Raw genomic sequence first — 19,976 nt, 5'->3', positions numbered from 1 at the left:
AGTATTTATGCAGATATAAATCTTTTACTGAATACATAAAAATATATCAATAAGGGGAAGAGACATATGTTCTTTATAGAGAAATTTGAAATAGTTTACGGAACTATTCTCTCAAAGAGATGAAGCTTAACTCCCCACTCCCCAATGTGGGCTGCACATACTGGCTTTCTTCCAAATAATAGGCTATGAAAAGAAGGTCAAAACTAGTTTTACAGTTGAGAAACACCATCTGGACCAGATGATAAAGTTTAACATCACGTATGACAAGTCATATTAATAGCATGTATCCGTAATGTCTGACGGGAAACGTATCTGATCTCGTTAATTTGGAAGTTCTTTCCCCAGATCCCTAACTCCAGTCTACTCGTGATAAAAAAAAAAAAAAAAAAAAAGATTAAAAAAATTGAGGGATATTTGAAAAAATACCTGACTACTCAAAACTTACCCAAGTAATAAAAAATGAGGAATAACTGATTTTCCTTAGTCTCTTCTGTCACAAATCAGAGACTAAGGAAAATCAGTTATTCCTCATTTTTTTCCCATATTTAATGATTGTGTTTCCTTAGTCTTTTCTGAACTGTGACAGAAGAGACTAAGATAACACAACCACTAAATGTGATGTTGTATCCTAGATGGGCTCCTGGAACAGGAAAAGGACATTAGTAGAAAAACTAATGAAGTGTGTTTAGTAGAAATCATAATGAAGTATGGTGTTTAATTAATAGTAATATACCAGTGTTTGTTTTGTAGTTTTGAAAAATGTACCCAGGCAATGTAAAATGTTAAGAATAAGGAAAACTGGGTTAGGGATATACATAAATCTTCTGTATGAACTTTTCAATTTTTTGACAAATCTAAAACTATCCTAAAATACATTTAAATTTTTAAAATAGCAGGATGCAATGAGAACAGCTAGGCAACTTTAACACGTTGATAATGGTCTGAATGAAGGAAGAATCAGTAAAATAAATATGGAGACAGAGTCAAGATTTTGGAAGTAGGTTTAACATGGTTTGATGACTGATGTGGTTTGGCTGTATCCCCACCTTAAATTGTAGTTGCCATAATCCTCATGTGTTGTGGGAAGGACCCAGTAGGGAAGTAACTTAATTATGTGGGGTGGTTACCATAATGCTGTTCTCTTGATAGTGAGTAAGTTCTCACAATGTCTGATGGTTTTATAAGGGACTTTTCTCCCCTTTGCTTGGCACTTCTCCTTGCTGCTGCCATGTGAAGAAGGATGTGTTTGCTACTCCTTCTGCCATGATTGTAAGTTTACTGAGGCCTCTCCAGCCATGTGGAACTGTGAGTCAGTTAAACCTCTTTCCTTTATAAAATATGCAGTCTTGGGTATGTCTTTATTAGCAGCATGAGAACAGACTAATACAGTGACTATGTTAGGGGAGATAGAAGGCTGGTGAGAAAAAGAGGGGACAGAGATCACAGTGTTGGTGAGTGGCAGATCAAGTTGCCAGTCCAGGTCCTCTGCCTCTTCAGGACCATGAGATGCATAGCCTATAGCAAGTAGGAGAGACCATCTGAAAAACCATGGGGAAATACCCCAGGCCTGGAGTGATGGAAGATGAATAGAAAGATGAATGTAGATGAAAGATGAATTAGGAAGATTGATGACAGATTAGATCAAGGGCCATGCAAAACCAAAGAACAAGTTCCAAGGAGACTGTAAACCTAAGATTTGAAATAATGACAATGCTCTCAAGAGAACTGGAGAAATTTGGGAAAGGAGAATTGTCAAAAAAAAAATGTAATCAGATGTGTTTTATAAAGTATGTTTAAAATGATATCAGGACATTATGTGGAAATGTTCTACCGTACAGTGAAGCCAACTAGAGTCTGGAGACATATACAATACATCAAGAAAAGAGAGAAAGGGTAAAAAAAGGTCATATGAATTGGCAAGAATAAATTCATTAATAAAATGTAAGAGGTTTGATTAAGAGTGTGGGACCAGAAGCCAGAATCTACTGAAATTGTTTTCACGATCTTCATACACTCTCCTTCTTGCTGTGGTTGTTCCACACTCATCTGAACTTCCTTATCTGAAATGTGGTTATTCATTAATTGATCTTTTGGCCCCAGATATACATCACTATCTTTAGCTATAGAATTCTTCTTTGGTTTTCATATGTTACAAAAATATTTTTTTTTCTTCCAGTAAACATGTTTCTCAACTAGATGCTTCCTTGTCTTATGTTTGAACATTTAGTTAATGATTGCTGTTAATGATTGCTGTAGGGGATTAGTTCCAGATTGTGAGAAGAGCAAAGCTGCTGAAAAATGAGACTTAGAGGTCTATCACTGAAAAAAGCTGATGGGAGGCATTCGCAAAACTCTTCTGGGTTCAAGACAGGCGGCCTCCAACACAGACGGCTTGTCCCTGTAAGAAAAGTCAATGTGGCCGGGCTCAGTGGATCATATCTATAATCCCAGCACTTTGGGAGGCCGAGGCAGGTGGATCACCTGAGGTGAGGAGTTCGAGACCAGCCTGGCCAACATGGTGAAATCCTCTCTCCACTAAAAATACAAAAATTAAGTGGGCATTCTGGTGCTCACCTGTAATCTCAGCTACTCAGGAGGCTGAGGCAGGAGAATCACTTGAACCCAGAAGAAGGAGGTTACAGTAAGCCAAGATCGCGCCACTGCACTCCAGTCTGGGTGACAGAGTGAGACTCAGTCTCAAAACAACAACAACAAAAGAAGTTAATGTAACAGCAGTTTCAGAAGTTTCCTGTAAATTAAACATACAATAAGGAAAGATTATACCAATAAAAGGAAAGAGAAAGGGCAGGTAGTTGATCTCAGATTTGACATGAGCCATCATATGGCAGCAATAGTAGTAGTAGGCACAAGCATTTATTAAGCTCTTGCTGTCCTGGTCTGAGCTATAAGCCCTACGTAAAGGCATTATCCTTTTTATTTCTCATAACAACTCCACGAAGAAGCTACAGGTCCACAGTCCCTAATTCATCATTTCAAACCCACAGAGATCCAAAAACCAGAATTTTTTGCCTTGTTTCATTCTGTAACTTATTTGACAGCGAAATTTGTCTAGAGATGATGTAAGTATAATTATTTTCTTTACGCGATATGTTTTGCCAAAGAATTATTGGCATATTTGATTAAATAGTGCTGTGCCAGGCACCACTGGGCTTTCTGTCCCGCATCATATAACTTTTTTAAAGTTCACAAAAAAAATTGACTTTCAAAACCCATCCAGCCTGAGGGGATTTGGAGGAAAAAATGTGAAAACTAAGGATCATAATTGTGAAGGTTAGCTCAAAGTCACATAGAGGTTTGAACTGAGGTCTGTCTTTCTCCAAAGATTAGACTTTCAGTCATTAAACAACAAGCTGGAAATGTTATTATCTTTACAGCTGGCATCAGAATTTATTTTAGAGAAAGAACCGTGGCTGAAAACATGGTTGCTGGGTTCAAGGATGGCCCTGAGAAGGGCCTTTCTCCATGCCCAGCGTGGGCTCTGCGTTCAGGTTCTTCCCTTTCCTTGCTCACAGAATCGAACAGAGAGGCTTAACCCCATGGTGAGTGTTACAGCTCTTAAACAAGAGTTGTCAGACCAAGAGAGTGAGCAGCAATGCAGTTTATCGCACAAGTGAAAGTGAAGGAGACCTCAAGGGGTTGCCGTTGTTGGCCATGGCTGCCTGGGCTTACATCTCCAAGTAATTTTGAGTTGCTGAGTGTTTGTTCCCTAGTCTTGAGTGGGGAAAGGGCTTGTGACCATGAGTCGTCTAATTTTCTCTTTCTGACGGTTGTTTGTTTCCTAGTTTCTATTGAACTTGCAGGCAGTATCAGAACGTAGTTGAATAGTAACTTTCGGCTGCTAACTGAAACTTTGAACACGGCCTCCTGATATGGTTGAAGTACCCATGTTGACCTCCTCCCATGCCAGGGGTTGCAAAAACTTCCCCATTGGCCCAAAAGGCTTTATTCCCTCAGAATTGTCTTTTTTGGGAAAATATCCTGAAAAGAACTTGTTGGATGTGGTTATCTCCAGAGCCAAGATGTCATCTGGTTCTGTTCTAAACAAGGAAAGAAACTGGTTGTTTCATTCCTGGCTGGAGAGGGTAGAAAAGAGCATAAAGAAGGAGTAACCAACATTTGTGAGTTTGGATACTGCTTGGTGGGAAATGACCACGAAATACTTCCCATTAAGAGTAGTTATAAAGGCCGATATGTTTTTATAAATATTTTGTGGTCTAGTGTGTGATGCAATTCCCTCCACCATACCTTTGCAATCTTATTAAAGTCTGCTATGCCCACAAATGCTTAGAAGACATGGATTTCACCCATGTTATCAGGTGCCACTGGATCTAACAGTGTACTTGACTCTGGAGATAAAAGGCCATGCATGACATTCAGGAGTTTAGTAAAGGAGACAAATAAGAAAAATGAAAAATTAGAATTTCCGGTTTAATGTGCTATAGCAGAGACACACTTAAGTGCAGAGTTTACATAGAGGAGGGGGCAACCCTTTCTGTGTGGCAGAGGATCACCATTCCAGCTTTGCACCCATGGGAGCAGCCAAAGCAGGCAAAACCACATTCACATGATTCCAAAAAATGCTTCTTCAGTAACTGTATTTGGAAATATGCTGCTAGAATTCCTGGTCCTGGGAGAAATTTTCCTTTTGAGCTCTACAGCTCCTTTTGATCTTTCTAAGCAGTACTTTGTTCAAAAATATGATGGTCTTAAGCTGTTTTCTTCCTTACTACCCCAATCGTAAATAGTTATCGCTTGCCTTTCATATGTTGAATACTAGAAGGCTCTATAAAGGGTTTATGGCATTATTTTCTTTCCACCTTAGTTACTGATTAAAGGAAATAAGCGTTTTGAGGCTTTATAAAAGATCATTCGTAATGGGCCACATAGCTGTCTTCAAACATCCACATTTCAAGTATGTGGTTTCCCACCTTAAAACTCTTTTTAATTCCATGTCCACTTTCAGCAACACCTCCCTTCTCTACTTCTGTCAAAGCAAAACTTATTGAAACAGAGGTTGTTTTCTTTGTTTCCATTTCCTCACCTTTTGTTTACTTTGTAATTTATTTTAAATGAAATTTACATATTTCTTCTACCAACACTCAACATATATTAAATCTAGATAAGCGTTTGTTGAATAAAAAGTACATTAGTTATAAAATTGCCATGAGCAAAGGAAGTGGCGAGGTTGAGGCATTTCCCCATCTGGTTTACCCCAGAGAAACTGATGTGCTGAGCGCCAGCAAAAGGACAGAACTGAAACTGAAAGAAGAAACTTAGCAGCGTCTCATTAGGAGAAAAAAAAAAAAAGATGTAGATAAAGTTCATGAGTTCATGTCACAAGGTAATTAAAAGTATAACTTAGAGTTGAAAGATAATGAACAAGATTTTAGACATCATTATTCAGGTCTTAGTGCTCACAGTGAGTTGAGGAGGAGGGCACTGGAGGTCACTACACTGGATAAACTGTTCGGGAAGAACATTGTAGGCTGTCCTCTTTAGAAAGCACAAAGACTCATGGAACCATTCTAAGGAAGAAAATCTTGGGACAGTATCAAATGATAAGTAATGATGGACTGGGTTATATTGCAAAAGCAGAATTTTTAGAGTGGATTATAGTAGTTATTAACAAATATTTGAAGAAGAAGCATGTAGACAATAAAGCAGAATTGTTTTATAGTCAAAGATTAGGAAAATTAGATGGAAATTCCAGAAAGACAGGCTTCAGTTCATGGTAAGGAACTGCCATTCCCCATCACCTGAGGATTTCAGCATTGGCTAGACACCCTCTAGTGAACAGACAGAATTTAAACATCAGAGGGAGAGTTGAAATGGATGAATCTTATCCTCCTCCATCCTAGGAGGAACATAGCTATTCTAGTGAAAGATTTCAGACTCTGGAAAGGCATGTTGACACAATCAGCTAACATTAACTTGGCCTTAAAACTGTGTTGTTGAAAAAAAAATGCATTCACATTCCCTAAGGGTAACTATGGGACTGATGATGATGATGATGATGACGATGATGATGCTAAAACAGCCAGTTGATTGGACTCATGAGGAGTATCCAAGCTCAGTCCCTCACTGACACAGTGATTTGCTAATCTCCACTATCTTCAACACTCTTGGACTATCAAAAAGCAAGCCCAAGAAAGAGAAGACCATTTCAACTCCAGTTAGATTCTTAGTGGTATCAGATAAAGACCCTGTTTCAATTAAACCAAAGTGATCTGAAAGATAGGTCAAGGTAGATTTCCCACATTCTCTGTGGGCCTCCTTAGAGTCAAGAGACATTTACCAATAGCAAAGAAAAGGCATCATGAGAGAGAAGGCTGCTATCTAGTGTGCATAACAATAAAAAGGGAGGTGCATTCTGGAGGAGTAACTGAGTGACAGGAGGGGCAAGCAAAGTATATTGGGTGAAAAGTCAAATATGGTATCTGAGCAAGGACAGACAAAAGAGAATAGGATCTAGAAACATAATCACCATTATATGGCCACATGGTTTCTGACAAGAATGACACTGAATTACAGTGATATTTTCAATCATTGAACATGGCTTGACTATCCACAAATCTATGTGGGAAAAATGGAATATGGACACTCATGCATGCCATTCACAAAAATTAGTTACAGTGGATTATAGATTTTCTAGAATTATATAGAATATCTTCATGATTTTGAAGCAGGAAAATTTTTCTTTAACAGGGTACATAAAAACACATATGAGAAGGGAAGAGATTGCTGAATTGGACTCGTTTAAAATTCAGAGCTTTTGTTCTTCAAAAGATATTAAGAGGGTGAAAATTTAAGCTACTCAGTAGAAGGTATTTGTAATACATATACCTAACTAAGGAAGTTGAAGGCAGTAAAGGGACCTTGCAAAACATCAGTTTGTCAATGACAGTATTAAATTAAGAATCCTGGCTTCTTGGAGTTTAATCCAATGTTCTAACCATGACATTCAGTTTACACACACACATACACACACACAATCAGTAAATATGGTCTCTATGACCAAGAACAAGAAAACTGAAATCTCTGTGCTTTATTTTCCTTTCATATAAAAGATAAATAACAATGCTATTGGGATTAAAATGATGAAAATAAAATACTGCAGTAATTGATGAATAGCAACTTTTGAAAAATATTAGTAGTGGTTATAGTGATAATGATGATGAGGAGGAGGCAATCTATGTAATTATTAAGTGATAGCTTTACAAACTGCTATGAGAGGCAAAGGAAAGTGAGAACATCATTCCTAATTCCATCAAGCACCATAGACATTTTAGCCAAGCTGTAGAGGATGGATACATTCGAAACCATGGAACCTATTTGGAGAACAAGCAGTGAAATAAAAACAAGAGGTCATTTATGAAAAGTCATGAAGTTCCCTAAGTAATGAAAAATACAAGCTGAAGAATTAAGATGCAGCAATGTCAAGGAGGTCTCCAAATGCCAGGCTAAATATAATAAGCTGTATAGCTGTAGTTTCTGTCATTTTTCTTACTAGTTAAACTTTGGGCACAGAATGTGAAAATCAACAGGTGCCAGGCCAACATTCCCATTCTAGCATGTATTAACAACATTCATTAGAGCAATTCTCTTGAGTTTTGTCATCTTTCTTTACTTGGGTAAATAATTAGTCCTTGAATCAGAGGGGAGTACGTCATAATATGTTTGCTTGAGTTCTCAAAGATAGTCATGCATAAATATGTACTCAGAGAGGTAAAGAAGGAAGAAATTTACACAAGGTTGAGCAATGTGAACACATTCAATATGACTGATAGTCTAGCACAGTAGCAGGATTTCTCTGGTCAGAGCATTCCTTATCTCCCAGGGCAAACAATATTTATTCTGTCAAGAGTTGATCATATGAGGCCTCAATATATTTTCTATTATTCTAATTCATGCAAAGAGGGTGATATTATTACTAGCTAGCAATTATAATTTCTGGAGATGTGAAGAATAATATTTTGGCACAATATTTACTTACAGTTTCTAGGTTTATTCTCACACCAAAGAATACTGTATGTGTATTTTTGTAATTGAGAACACTGTTTTACCCAGTCATGTCACAGTTGAAACGGCAGATTTATAATTGGAGACAGGCCTCTGTCTCCATGCGTTTTGTTTATCCTCTTTAACTTGCTGTCTACACAAGGCCATTTCCTATCACAAACTTAGGGCCAGTGTCTAACTAGAATGATTTCTTAGTATTGTAGTGATTTAAAAAAAAAAAGATTGTTTGGGGTCCACAGGATACGTTTCTGCAGTGAAATGTTTTTCTAATTGCAGATTAGGATTGGTGAACCGAAATGGAATAGAATAAAAAAGCATCAAGAGTCCTCACATATAATAAGACTGTTTTATTTTTTAACAACTGTGTTTGTCTGTTCACAGGTCTACATATACTAGGCCATAATCCAAAATTTTTACTTTATGTTCACAGTCAAAATGTTTAAAAAGCACTGTTTGGTGAAAAGAACCCAGGCTTTGGCATCAGGCAGGCCTAAATCTAAAGTTATTACTGATGTTACTATTATCTAAAGAGTTTCTGTTACCAAATCCCAGCCAGTTCCCTTCCCCCCACACTGCTTGTGAGACACAAGAAAAAAATCCGTTTTTCACATATTAACACTCCTTATCAGTGGTTATTGGAAGTTTCTTACTAGCAACAAAACTACCATTTAAATAATGATTTAAGATGAAAAGAACCAATATCTTTTCATCTCAAATCAAATCAAATCAGATTCAACCAATAGCTGTCAATGCTAAGACTAAACTCTGTGAGGGCAGACATCATAGTCATTTCCCTAGAACTCTGCCAAAAATTTTTACATAGCAGGGACTTGATGAATATTTGAATATACTAATAGTTGAATGAATAAAAGGCCAAATGATGAACCAATGACTAATTACTTAACCAGAGGCACTGGAGACACCGAAATGAACAAGGCATAAATCTTGATCTTCAGAAATATATGCATTTTTCACTTAATTTATGTTTTCAGCAAGTATTTATTTAGTATCTACTATTTCCCAGACACTTTGTTAGGTGCTACAATAAATAAAGCAACTGTATTTGCTCCCTAAAAATAAAAAGATGTGTAATAATTATACAAAGAGCTATAGAGTTAGAATTATTTTAAATGCAGTGAAGGCTTTTATGAAATCACACAATAGGACGGATTGGTCTAGATGCAGAAAGAAGTAAAGAAAGAATGGCTTCATGAGAAAATACCATTTAACCTTTTAACCTTAGAAGGTGAAAAGCTTTTTTGTTTTGTTTTTGGTCCTAGTAAAGGGTAACAGAGAAATGACCAATGTAGCAAGGAAATGACCAGATTGAGCAAGGAAGAACCTGTTGGGGAATAAAGACAGTAAGGAGCCAAGTCATGTAGAACCTAAATTCTTTCTGAGTATTTTGAACAATGAGAAACTGGACAGAGACATGATCAAATTTGCAGCCGTAAAGATCCCTTCACCATTCTAAGGGCAGCAGCTTTAAGGAAGAAATAAAAATAAATATCGAGAAACTCTTTGAAGGAGATGCAGAAACCCAGGGGGAAATGGTGGCATTATCTTAGATATGACAGTGGAAGCTGATGGGAAGTGTCCGGGATTGAGGTTATTTTGTACATGGATCCAAGAAGCCAACTTAGTAGCAAAGTGTGGAAGATGATGCATAGAAAGGGGAAAGGGAAGTATCAGGGAGAACAATGAGGTTTGGGCTTGAGTGATCTACTGGAAAGAAAAAAAGCTGTAGGGAGAGTAAAGACAAAAGTATTGTGGTGAAAGATTACAATAGTAGTACAGGACATATGAGATTTGAGGTATCTGTAAGATATCCAAATAATGGTGTCAAGAACTAAACACTTCCAAAGCTTCCCTTTGATAAAAACCAAAGTCCTGACTCTAGCCTGCACTAGATACAGACCCTCACTGCTTCCTTTATTTGATCTCCCATTTTGCCCTTGATCACTTTGCTCAAGCCAGACTGTCCTCCTGGATATTTCTCAAACATGCCAAGCCAGCGTCAGCCTCAGAGCCTTTGCATTTACTATTCTCTCTGTCTGGAATGCACATCCTTGGAGTAATTGCTTAGTTCAAATCCTCATTTCCTTCATGTCTCTGTTTGATGTCACCTGAAAAGCAAGACCTTCTCTGATTACGCTGATAGATAGCTCCTAAACTCTCTAGCACCCTTTTCCTTCCTATCATTTTCTCCATAATATTTATCTGATGTATTTTATAATCATTTATTATTTTTTGTCACCTGTCTCCCTCAACAAAAATGCAATGGAAACTCCATGAAGACAGAGATTATTATTTTTGTTTACTGATTTGTCCCAAGAGATAAATATAGTTCTTGTCATGACTTGAGAAGGATTTCAGATTTCATCCTACTTGGAGGGTAAGAAGTTAGCCTGCCACATTACAATGGCTTCTGGTAGAAGGCACAGATTCCTGGCTCAGAGATAAGGGACTTAATTATTCCATAGCAACAGTCAGAGTGTTGGAATTTGTTCTAGTTTCCCAAGCCCCAATTTCCACAGGGCAATATGAAGAGCATCAAGTGTTACTCGAAGAGAAAGTACAGTGTGTTAAAGGAAAGCAAGGCTAAGCTCTTAAACCCCGAAATGTTTTAAAAAGGGCAATTAACATGAGCTTTGCCCTAGCGGGAGATATTAACTTTATTATGCTAAATAGTAAACAAACCTGCCTTTTGATGCAGATGGAGAAGTTACATATTTTCTAAGGTTATTTTAAGGGTGCGCAAACACCCGTTAAAAAGATAGTCTGAAACAAAGGTAATCAGTACCTCTGCTCATAAGACACACAAACATGAGAGAGAATGGAGAACTGTCCTCTAACAACACATGGTAGACACCCAGCACACAGTCTCCAATGAAAGAGTAACCCTTTGAGTTAGATGTTATTATTATTTCAGTTTCCAGATGAATACACAGAAGCACAGCAAAAGTGGCCCCAACAAGCAACCTCTAGCTCCAGAATACACACTTTAGGGAACCGAGTCCTCTCTCTCTCTTGCTCTCTCTCTCATCTGCCACTCCATCAGCTACTTTAGGCTTTGTGAATGGGTGATGGAAAAATAGAGAAAAGAGAACAAAGAATAAGAAAAGAAGAGTGGAGGAAAGGTAGAAAGAATGGAGAGGGCCTTTCAGCTATCCATACCTGCTCATCTATTCATATCTATTCATCTATCCATACCTGCTCATCTATCCAGAACTACAGAGTAGAAGAGATCTTTGAGTTCACCTTAAAGGTGAGAAAACGAGCTTGAGAATGGAATCACATTCCCACAAACATAGAAGGCATTAGGGATTAAACTAACTAACCACCAGAACCATTTTTCTGACAAAATATTTGTCTTGCATGTTTCAGGCCCCCTGGGTCCTTTTACCTTTCTTACACAGGTGACATTCCTAGAACCTGGAGGCCAGGCTACGACTCAAAGTCAATCAATAACCAGGGAGATCTGTGATATAGTCTGGCAGGTGGGGCCTTGTTGCCATCTGCCATACGACCCTTCCAGTCCCAGGCTTCTGAGGAGACGTGGCAGGTGCAGTGCAGTTTTCAACTGACCTCTGGACGCAGAATTTCAGCCATGAAGGTAACAGGCATCTGTCTTCTCAGTGCTTTGGTCCTGTTGAGTCTATCTGGTAAGTGTTTTTGCATATTTTTCAAATTCGAATAAAACCTTTCTGAGCTGTTGCTTTGTGCAGCACGTTATCTTCTGGATTTTTTATGTAGTCTGGTCTTTGAGAGATCTTTTGGACTGGGTAAGATGAAATAAGGTCAACAGATAAGAATTATTTTTTAAAAGGGATTTTTTAACCTACTATAAGGAAAACAAGTCTCCTAGTAAGAATTGCCCAGAGATAAAGTGGTTTTTCTCTAGTGATATGGCTGACCCTTTGGAGGAATGTGGTAGAGAAAAAAGGGTAAAAATATTTTAAGTATACTTCTAATTCTTTAATGTGTAAGGCCAAATTACAATTTTTAAATTCTTATGGAATTGCATAAAACATATAAAATGGCTTCCAGTTCTTCAGTATAAAAGGCATGATTTGACTGATTTAAAAATTTCTTTTTGTATTGTATAGGTTTCAGTATACTGGAATCATGTATAGTTTGTCAGATTTATTCCTGAATAGCTAATATATGTGATATAAAGGGAATTTTTCTATTTTCAATTTCTGGGATTTCTTTATCAGTATCTGGAAATACAACTGTGTTTTGTGTATTTACATTATATACTGTAGTGTTACTAAATTCACTAATTCTAAAATTTTGGTTTTTTGTAGATTCCATAGGATTTTCTTGCAATGTAAATTATGTTGACTACAAACAAAGTTACATGTTTTACTTAAAAAAATTATTTTTGATCAGCAGAGTGTTTTGAAAAGAAACATTCTGCTTGAATAGATGGTGCACATATACCCCCAACTGCAACTTGACAACGTTGACAGACAACTCTGAACCCGCAGAGTCAAGATCAGTTTCCTTTTTATCACTGGAATTTATTAACATTTTTAACTTCACTTCTGATGTAGTGAAGGATCCTACGGAGAGCCAAATCAGCACTTTGCTAAGAAAAGGAAGAATGTTGTTTGTTGTATTAGCTGAATATTTATGGCAGCAGTCAGTGTTCCCTTTTCCCCTGCTCATGCATGTTAATTAATACAAACAGATGCCTGTGATGAGCACCTGCTCATCAGTTTTTAGACTCAATTAGATTCTAAAAGCCAGTGGGCCCCCAACAACATCAAGTTCTGACTATCCCAGGGGAACTTCACCATTATCATAGATGCCTCACTAATTTTCATTACATTTAGATACAAAGAACTACCTCCTTACCCAGATCACCTCAAAGATTGTCGATATTAAAATTAAATCTCACCAATATTTCCTCATTTGGATGCTATCAAATTAGTTCCCCTTCCCTTCCATGAACTCATCCACAGTTATCATTCCCTACATGTTGTCAGCAAAACTTCTGTTATTTTCTGGGGAATGCAGATGAGCTATTTTGACTACCTGTAAACTCTGCAAATGTGAGTTGGACCCATAGTCCATATGATACAACTGTTGGAAATAGCTCTTTGAGAACTTATGGTGAGTTGGCAAAAGAATTCTATTTTTTTAACATTACTTACAAAAGGGGATTTAAATGTAATTGAAAAAGCTAATTTTTCATCAGAAGACCTGGTTACTGCTTGTGATAACTGTTTCACAGCTAATTATAAAAACTCTCCATACTTACATCTGTAAACTGAGATAAAAATTATACTTTACTAGTTGTGAGATTAAAGATCTAGTAACTGGTTTTGTGAATGTTAGTGAGCATTCAAAAGCTAATTTGCTCAGTGCCTGATACATTTCCAGCAGTAAGTACATAATTTCTATTTTCAAGGAAATTGATCAACTTTCTAAAACATCGAATCGAGATACTTTGGTCATAATCAAAGTTTTACTTAATTCTTTTAAGGTTTTGTCAGGCGAGGGGTGCAGGATACTTTTGGAAGATTATGGAATACAGAAAGGGTGGGGAATTAAAAAGCCCAGTAAAGAAGTCACAGTCTACAATGAAAGCAGAGAATTCTGACAAAGAACAGATCTGACTTCTCTTGTTTAGGAGTCAACTTACCAGATCTGATTTATTTCTAGGTAACACCGGAGCTGAACCCGAGGGAAGAAAGGTAAAGAGAAATTTGTAATTTCTTATTTCTCAGGCTGAAACAGTTTGATCCAATAAAAATGCAGCCTGCCTGTCACCTTTCAGTTTAGCCTGAAGTTAAGGGTAGTATTAATACCAGGGAGGGTTAACCTGTGAAATGTAAACGGTAATACTAGTTCCACCCCGCAGGCTTATATTGAAGGACAATTTCACTGATACATAAGCAAGTGCTATATACTTCTATAGTTCTTACTGTGACAGGGATTTTTATATAGACTAGTGATAGTTGTAGACAAGTATTTGGGGTGGAAGCCTTCTCAAGTTCACTCCAAGTAGCTCTTCTTCCTTACAGCCAATTTGACCACGTTGACATGCAGCTCTCCCAGTCACCAAGGTGCAGCTCTAATTTATAATGAACAACAGAGAATAATAAACTAGATTCTCCTTCTAGAAACATATTCAAATTCTAACCTTTTCAATTGCTTTTTGTTTAAAAGTAATTTCAGTAAATTTGGAGACCAGAGGAAAATGTGTGTCTCTTCTCAGTACATTTCTGTCTAGTGGGAGACAGCTGATAGACCAAATGTTCATGAATGAATACATTATTACATTTGTGATAAGTGTTATGAAAAAGTTCTGTTGCCATTACGAACTTACCCTAGTTAGAGAGATCAGGGAGGGTGCTCCTAAGTAAGTGAAGGGTCATTTTGAGCCGAAAAAAATAAAATGAGTATTAGCAAAACGTAAGTGGTGGGGAGATGTAGTAGAATGAAGTAGTTAAGAGCTAAAGGTCAGAAACTCTAATGTCTAGGTTTGAATTCTGAACCTAGGAATTCCTTAGCTGTATGGCCTTGGCTGATTTTACTGCTTTGTGCCTCATTATCTTCAGCTGAAGAAGAATATAATACTTAGTTCACAGGATAGTTAGGAGGTTTAAACAGAATAATACACAAAAGCACTAGGACAATGTTTAGGACAATGACAAAGGATTATAAACTCTTACTAGAGTAGAATGCAAAGACGTCCAACACTGGAAGATGCCCATGCCTTTAAGTGCCTAAGAGAAGACCGGTGTGTGTGGATTACAGTGTTCAAGGAAGAACATGCCCCAAGGTGCGGCCAACCTGAGAGATGCCGGCACCCACAGTAATTGTAAAACTTGAACATTATCTCACCCATCTTGCATAAACCTCACAACAGCACTATAAGATAGTGATTTTGCAGAAGAACTGACTGAGTTTCACAAGGGCCAAAGGAATTTGTAATGTCACACAGCTTAGAAACAGCAGAGGCATGACTTAAAACAAGGTTTTCTGTCTCCAGATCTTAGGTTATTTCTCTTACCACACACATTATCATTCTCCCAATCACAGTCATGCCCGAGAAAAATTAAAACCATTTCAGAGATTCTGCTATAAACTCAAGAATGGAGAATGATGGGAAATGATTCTGTTTAATTCTATTTTTAGCCCAACTGTTACAATGCAGTTAATGGATGCACCAAAATATACAACCCTGTCTGTGGGACTAATGGAATTACTTACGGCAATGAATGCATGTTATGTCTTGAAAATCAGTGAGTACAAACTTGAGTTTCTTTTAAACTGTATATTTTAAGTTAGTTATCTTTAAATATGCTGACAATATGACTCCTCCCCTGAGAGGAGCAAAATATTTACTTTTTTCAAAAACAGATATTTCTCTCTTTTTCTCCTTTTTATATATTTAGCATTATATTATTTTTAAAAAATCGCTTGTATGTTAAAAGACTACTTTTTTATTACAGCAAAATAGTCAATAGCTTAGATTTTTATAAATCTTATACACATAAAATACCTTTAATTTAAAAAAATTAATGGTTGCAGTGATTGTGTTTTTTAAAGCCCTCAGTTATGTAAATATAAATTATACCGGTTAGATAACAAAAAATGTATTTTTACTCATGGATATGAAAGCCACCTTCAGTAAAGCTTTATTTTCTCAGTGTCCATAAGTAAGCAATGGAATACAGTGAAATAGATTCGACACAGATTTCCTATTTCACTCAGCGACTGAACCCTTAGCATATGTCAAGCATTATGCTAATATTCCCTGTCTTACTTGTGCTTATGACTAAGAAAACGTCATAAGCACATACAGGATGGCTTCTTATAACTTGGGGCAAATGCCAGAAGATGTGGAGTAAATAAAGTGCAACAGGAGTGAAGCAGAGATACGTAGTTTTTGTTATTGAAAGGGGTCAAGAAAGGATCGAGGAAACGAATATAATACCCGCTGGGCATGGTGGATCATGCCTGTAATCCCAGCACTTTGGGAGGCCGAGAAGGGAGGATCACCTGAGGTCAGAAGTTTGAGACCAGCCTGGCCAACATGGAGAAACCCCATCTCTACTAAAAGTACAAAAATTAGCCAGGCGTGGTGGTGTACACCTGTAATCCCAGCTACTCGGGAGGCTAAGGCAGAGAATTGCTTGAACCCGGGAGAGGGAGGTTACAGTGAACCAAGATTGTGCCACTGCTCTACAGCTTGGGTGACAAGAGAGAGACTCCATTTCAGAAAAAAAAAAAAAAAAGTAGAATACTATTTAAATAGAGTTCTGCATTTTGGCAGTATCAAAAGAGCATGCTGGGTTAAATAAAGGTGTGGAATGAACAAAAGAAATACAAGGGATTCCACAAGTGACTAGTTTTTCTGGGATTGACTTGATGTTAAAGACTTTGACTCGGGCTCAAATGACTGTGTAAATTTCCATTATATTCCACTGCATAAATTCCCTTTCCTATAATGCAAACCTTCTTCTTGGGCTGTTTAAACCATTTCAGAAAATTCTCAGAGTTTAGCAAGTATTGTGGAACTAGGTCCCCAGGATGAAAGGGCTAATATTCTGAAGTTTTAGACCAAAAACATTAGGTATTCTACTTTGTAGTGAATGTGTTTCCATAATTAGGACTTGTAAAAGGAATTTGAAGCCATTTGTTAGTTTTCTCATGTCCCATGTTCTTGACATTAAGGTCAAACATCATATTTCCATCCAGTGGGAGGAGAAAGCAAGAGAACAGTAGCTTTGAGACTTGGGAAATTTCCAAGTGCCACTCAACATTTAGAGTGAAACATTAGGAAACTCTGAGTAGAGGGCCGGGACATCTTATCCGCTTAGTCCCTGAAACCTACGAGTTTCTGCTTACTCTTTCTGTTTGTTCAAAAATATGTAAATATGGGAGGAACATTTGTACACTAGAAAACATCACCTCTCTTCCTATATTTTCAGATAAGAAAATTTAGGTCTAGAGACAAAAAGTTGCTTTCTCAGAAACAACATATTTCCTAATGTATGACATTGCCTTTTATTTCCGTTGATTAAAATTCCCAAACTTATTACATAGTAAATAAAGCCAGACACTGACCCTAGTTTGAGACAAGTAGATAATACCAAACAAGGGCTTGCAAATCAGTCTTCTTGGTCATTATGTGCTTGGCAAATATATTCAATAAAGACTTTTTCTCATCCTTCTATATCTTCGTAGGGAATCTGTACTGGCAAACTATTTTCCATAAACCAGTATTTCTGATAGAACCTCCTATAATGATGGAAATATTCTATGTTTATGCTGTCTAATACATAGCCACTAGCCACAAAACAGTGGCCTTAAGGTGGTTAACACTAACGTAAATGTGGCTAGTACAACTGCTGAACTGAATATTTAATATTACCTAAACTAATTTAAATTTAAATAGCTATATGTCGATAGTGAATATATGGAATCAGAGTTAAAAGCATAGCGCTTCTTTTTGTTTACTCTGTTTGGGTGTGTGTGCTTGTGTATGCTAACTGATTTGGAAATCAGTATTATGAGCAGTTAATGATTGTGGGACAAGAAAGCATTGAAAACTTAAAATAAGTCTGGCTGGCCATGGTGGCTCATGCTTGTAATCTCAGCACTTTGGAAGGCCCAGGCTGGCAAATCACTTGAGAGTTGAGACTAGCCTGTCCAACATGGTAAAACCTGATCTCTACTAAAAATACAAAAATTAGCCGGGTATGGTGGCACGCACATGTAATCCCAGCTACTTGGAAGGCTAAGGCAGGAGAATCACTTGAATTAGGGAGGCGGAGGCTTCAGTTAGCCAAGATTGCACACTGTACTCCAGCCTGGGGAACAGAGCAAGACTTTGTCAAAAAAAAAAAAGGGAGTTAACAAGGTCCAGATAAATGCCTGTATAAAAGTATATGGAAGTCAGATGTCCTCCAGGAACAGAGAAGTAGAATTTTTGTAAGCCAGTATATTCAAAGAAAAAGTGGTTAGAAAAATTAAAGACCTGGAAACAGTCTTCTAAGGAACAATTATAAAATTTAGAGATATTTAGCTTAGAGAAGAGAAAACTGGTTTGGAATGTAGTGTGGGGCAAACAGAGAGGTTTTATCTGGAGGGGAGGATGTTTAGATCTGGCAAGAATGATGTAGAATAAAGACATGATTTACTTTTGCAAGACCTCACAGATATGAATCCCCAGAGCTCTAAGATGAAGCATCAGTCAATTAGGAGGTTCAACAACAGCCCAGGCATCAGCTTGGATAGAAACCTGGTGGTGAAGGCAGAGGCATCAGGAGCAAAAAATGCAACAATTGATTTGAGGTTAATTTCACTGTAACATGCCACTAGATATGTAAAAACTGTAAGGACAGATATTTTTCCTTTCTGTTGTATCCTTAGTGTATATAGTAGTAATCAATAAATATTCAATGAATTAATGAGTAAGTGAATGGATAAATGAATGATAGATAAAAGATTATAAATCTCAAACCTCTCTACTTTAAATGAAGCTTTTTTTCCCCATTGTTTTTCTTCTTTTTTGTCAGTAAAGCTTAAGCTGATTTTTTTTTTTAATCTCTACTGCAGGAGGCGCCAGGTTCCTGTTTCCATTAAAAAATCTGGAGTTTGCTGAGAACAAAGGTTTTGAAATCTCATCAGGTCACTGCAAGGCCTGGTTGGCCTGATTGTTATAAATGCATCTAAATAACCCCTGTTGTTTCCATTTACTTTTTATTCAAAGGTATGTTTGATTATACCAGGGTCGGGGGTGTGGACAAGACTCAGAATAGACCAAGTTTTAAAAATGCCAGCAATCCCGTCATTTCAGACAGGGTTTCCCTCACAATTCCTTTTCCTTCCTCATCTTTCTCACATTCTGAAGTCACTGTCTCAGAAAATGTGATTGCAGATATTAAATGGTAGAGCGCAGATGATCATGAACACAAGTAATTCTGTAGAGGACTGGACTACCATTTTAAGGAACAATTGGAAAATACCCCGTCCAGAAACATAATACCCATCACAGTTTCCTGATTGAAATAACTCTTTAAGGTTTCCTTGGGATTTGATCGAGCATCTGTTGTGCCTGGCACAGGTGCATGGGCATAGAGCTGCCTGTCTGGTGAAATAGAGTTTAGCCTTTGAGATTTTTCCACTTAACTTAAAATGTAGATTTTGAGTCAGACATAATTGTCTCAAAAAGATTTGAATCATTGAGGAAACAACAACAAAAATACTACGTTTTGTTAACAAGGCTATGGAGCAGCTTCTGGACTTAGCCTTAGTCCTTCTCCAGCAGGGACAGTTCCCCATTAGTTACTAACGTGAATAGTGTAAAGTAGAGCCTGAGGTTGTCCCTGGTAACCTGAGGCTTGAATGGAAGACTTTATCTTATGCTTTCCTGGGAGATCTGCTTCATAGGGCCTGATGGGTTTGTGCTGTGCTAACCTGATGCAGGTAGGTGGGGAGGCCTGATTGCGGATTAACTTTGGGCATGATCTCTTCTACTATCAAACCATTCCCAAAACATAATCTGACAAGGAGAAAAGCAACTATAGATCAGATGAACCAATCATTGAGACCTTTGTGCAGTGCACTTTGGTTTATCTGTGAGCCACAACAACCCTGTAAGATTATCCTTATCTTATGAGTAAACTTAGAACTAAGTGAAATCACCTGCTTAATATTGCCAGCAAACAAAGCAGCAGACTTAGGCTTTTATTATAATACAGGACTGACTTCAAGTCTGATGCTTCTTCTGTTAAGCTACAGTCACCTCACATGAGTTATGCATTGCCTATTTCTTCTATAGGAACTTCCGATAACATCTTCCTATTTTTTAATAGGAATTATTAATAGGAATATGTGTTTATATTCAGGGACAGCAAATAAGTTAAAACTAAAGAATTGCCCCCAAAAGAAAAAAAAAAGTATCTAGAGCT

General features: G+C 37.4%; 1 protein-coding gene across 1 annotated transcript; it reads left to right on the top strand.

Annotated features, from left to right (window-relative positions):
• Nucleotides 1-1,209: 1,209 nt before the first annotated feature.
• SPINK1 (serine peptidase inhibitor Kazal type 1) lies at nucleotides 1,210-18,743 on the top strand. The gene is made up of 5 exons (XM_012456291.3): nucleotides 1,210-1,269; nucleotides 11,428-11,705; nucleotides 13,714-13,745; nucleotides 15,193-15,299; nucleotides 18,622-18,743. The coding sequence occupies exons 2-5, from the start codon at nucleotides 11,651-11,653 to the stop codon at nucleotides 18,665-18,667; spliced, it is 240 nt and encodes a 79-aa protein (XP_012311714.2). The 5' UTR covers nucleotides 1,210-1,269; nucleotides 11,428-11,650; the 3' UTR covers nucleotides 18,668-18,743.
• The last annotated feature ends 1,233 nt before the right edge of the window (nucleotides 18,744-19,976 follow it).

The sequence above is a fragment of the Aotus nancymaae genome, unplaced genomic scaffold (genome assembly GCF_030222135.1).
Source record: "Aotus nancymaae isolate 86718 unplaced genomic scaffold, 86718_ANA_hifiasm-v0.15.2.pri h1tg000064l_1, whole genome shotgun sequence".
Taxonomy (NCBI): Eukaryota; Metazoa; Chordata; class Mammalia; order Primates; family Aotidae; genus Aotus; species Aotus nancymaae.
This window is presented reverse-complemented; position numbering and strand designations above follow the sequence as displayed.

Bases quoted from the DNA above. Each gene is read 5' to 3' on its own strand.
- SPINK1 (XM_012456291.3), top strand. From the start codon at position 11,651: ATGAAGGTAACAGGCATCTGTCTTCTCAGTGCTTTGGTCCTGTTGAGT. The intron at 11,706-13,713 runs GTAAGTGTTTTT...ATTTATTTCTAG, and splicing joins GGTCCTGTTGAGTCTATCTG to GTAACACCGGAGCTGAACCC. The intron at 15,300-18,621 runs GTGAGTACAAAC...TCTCTACTGCAG, and splicing joins ATGTTATGTCTTGAAAATCA to GAGGCGCCAGGTTCCTGTTT.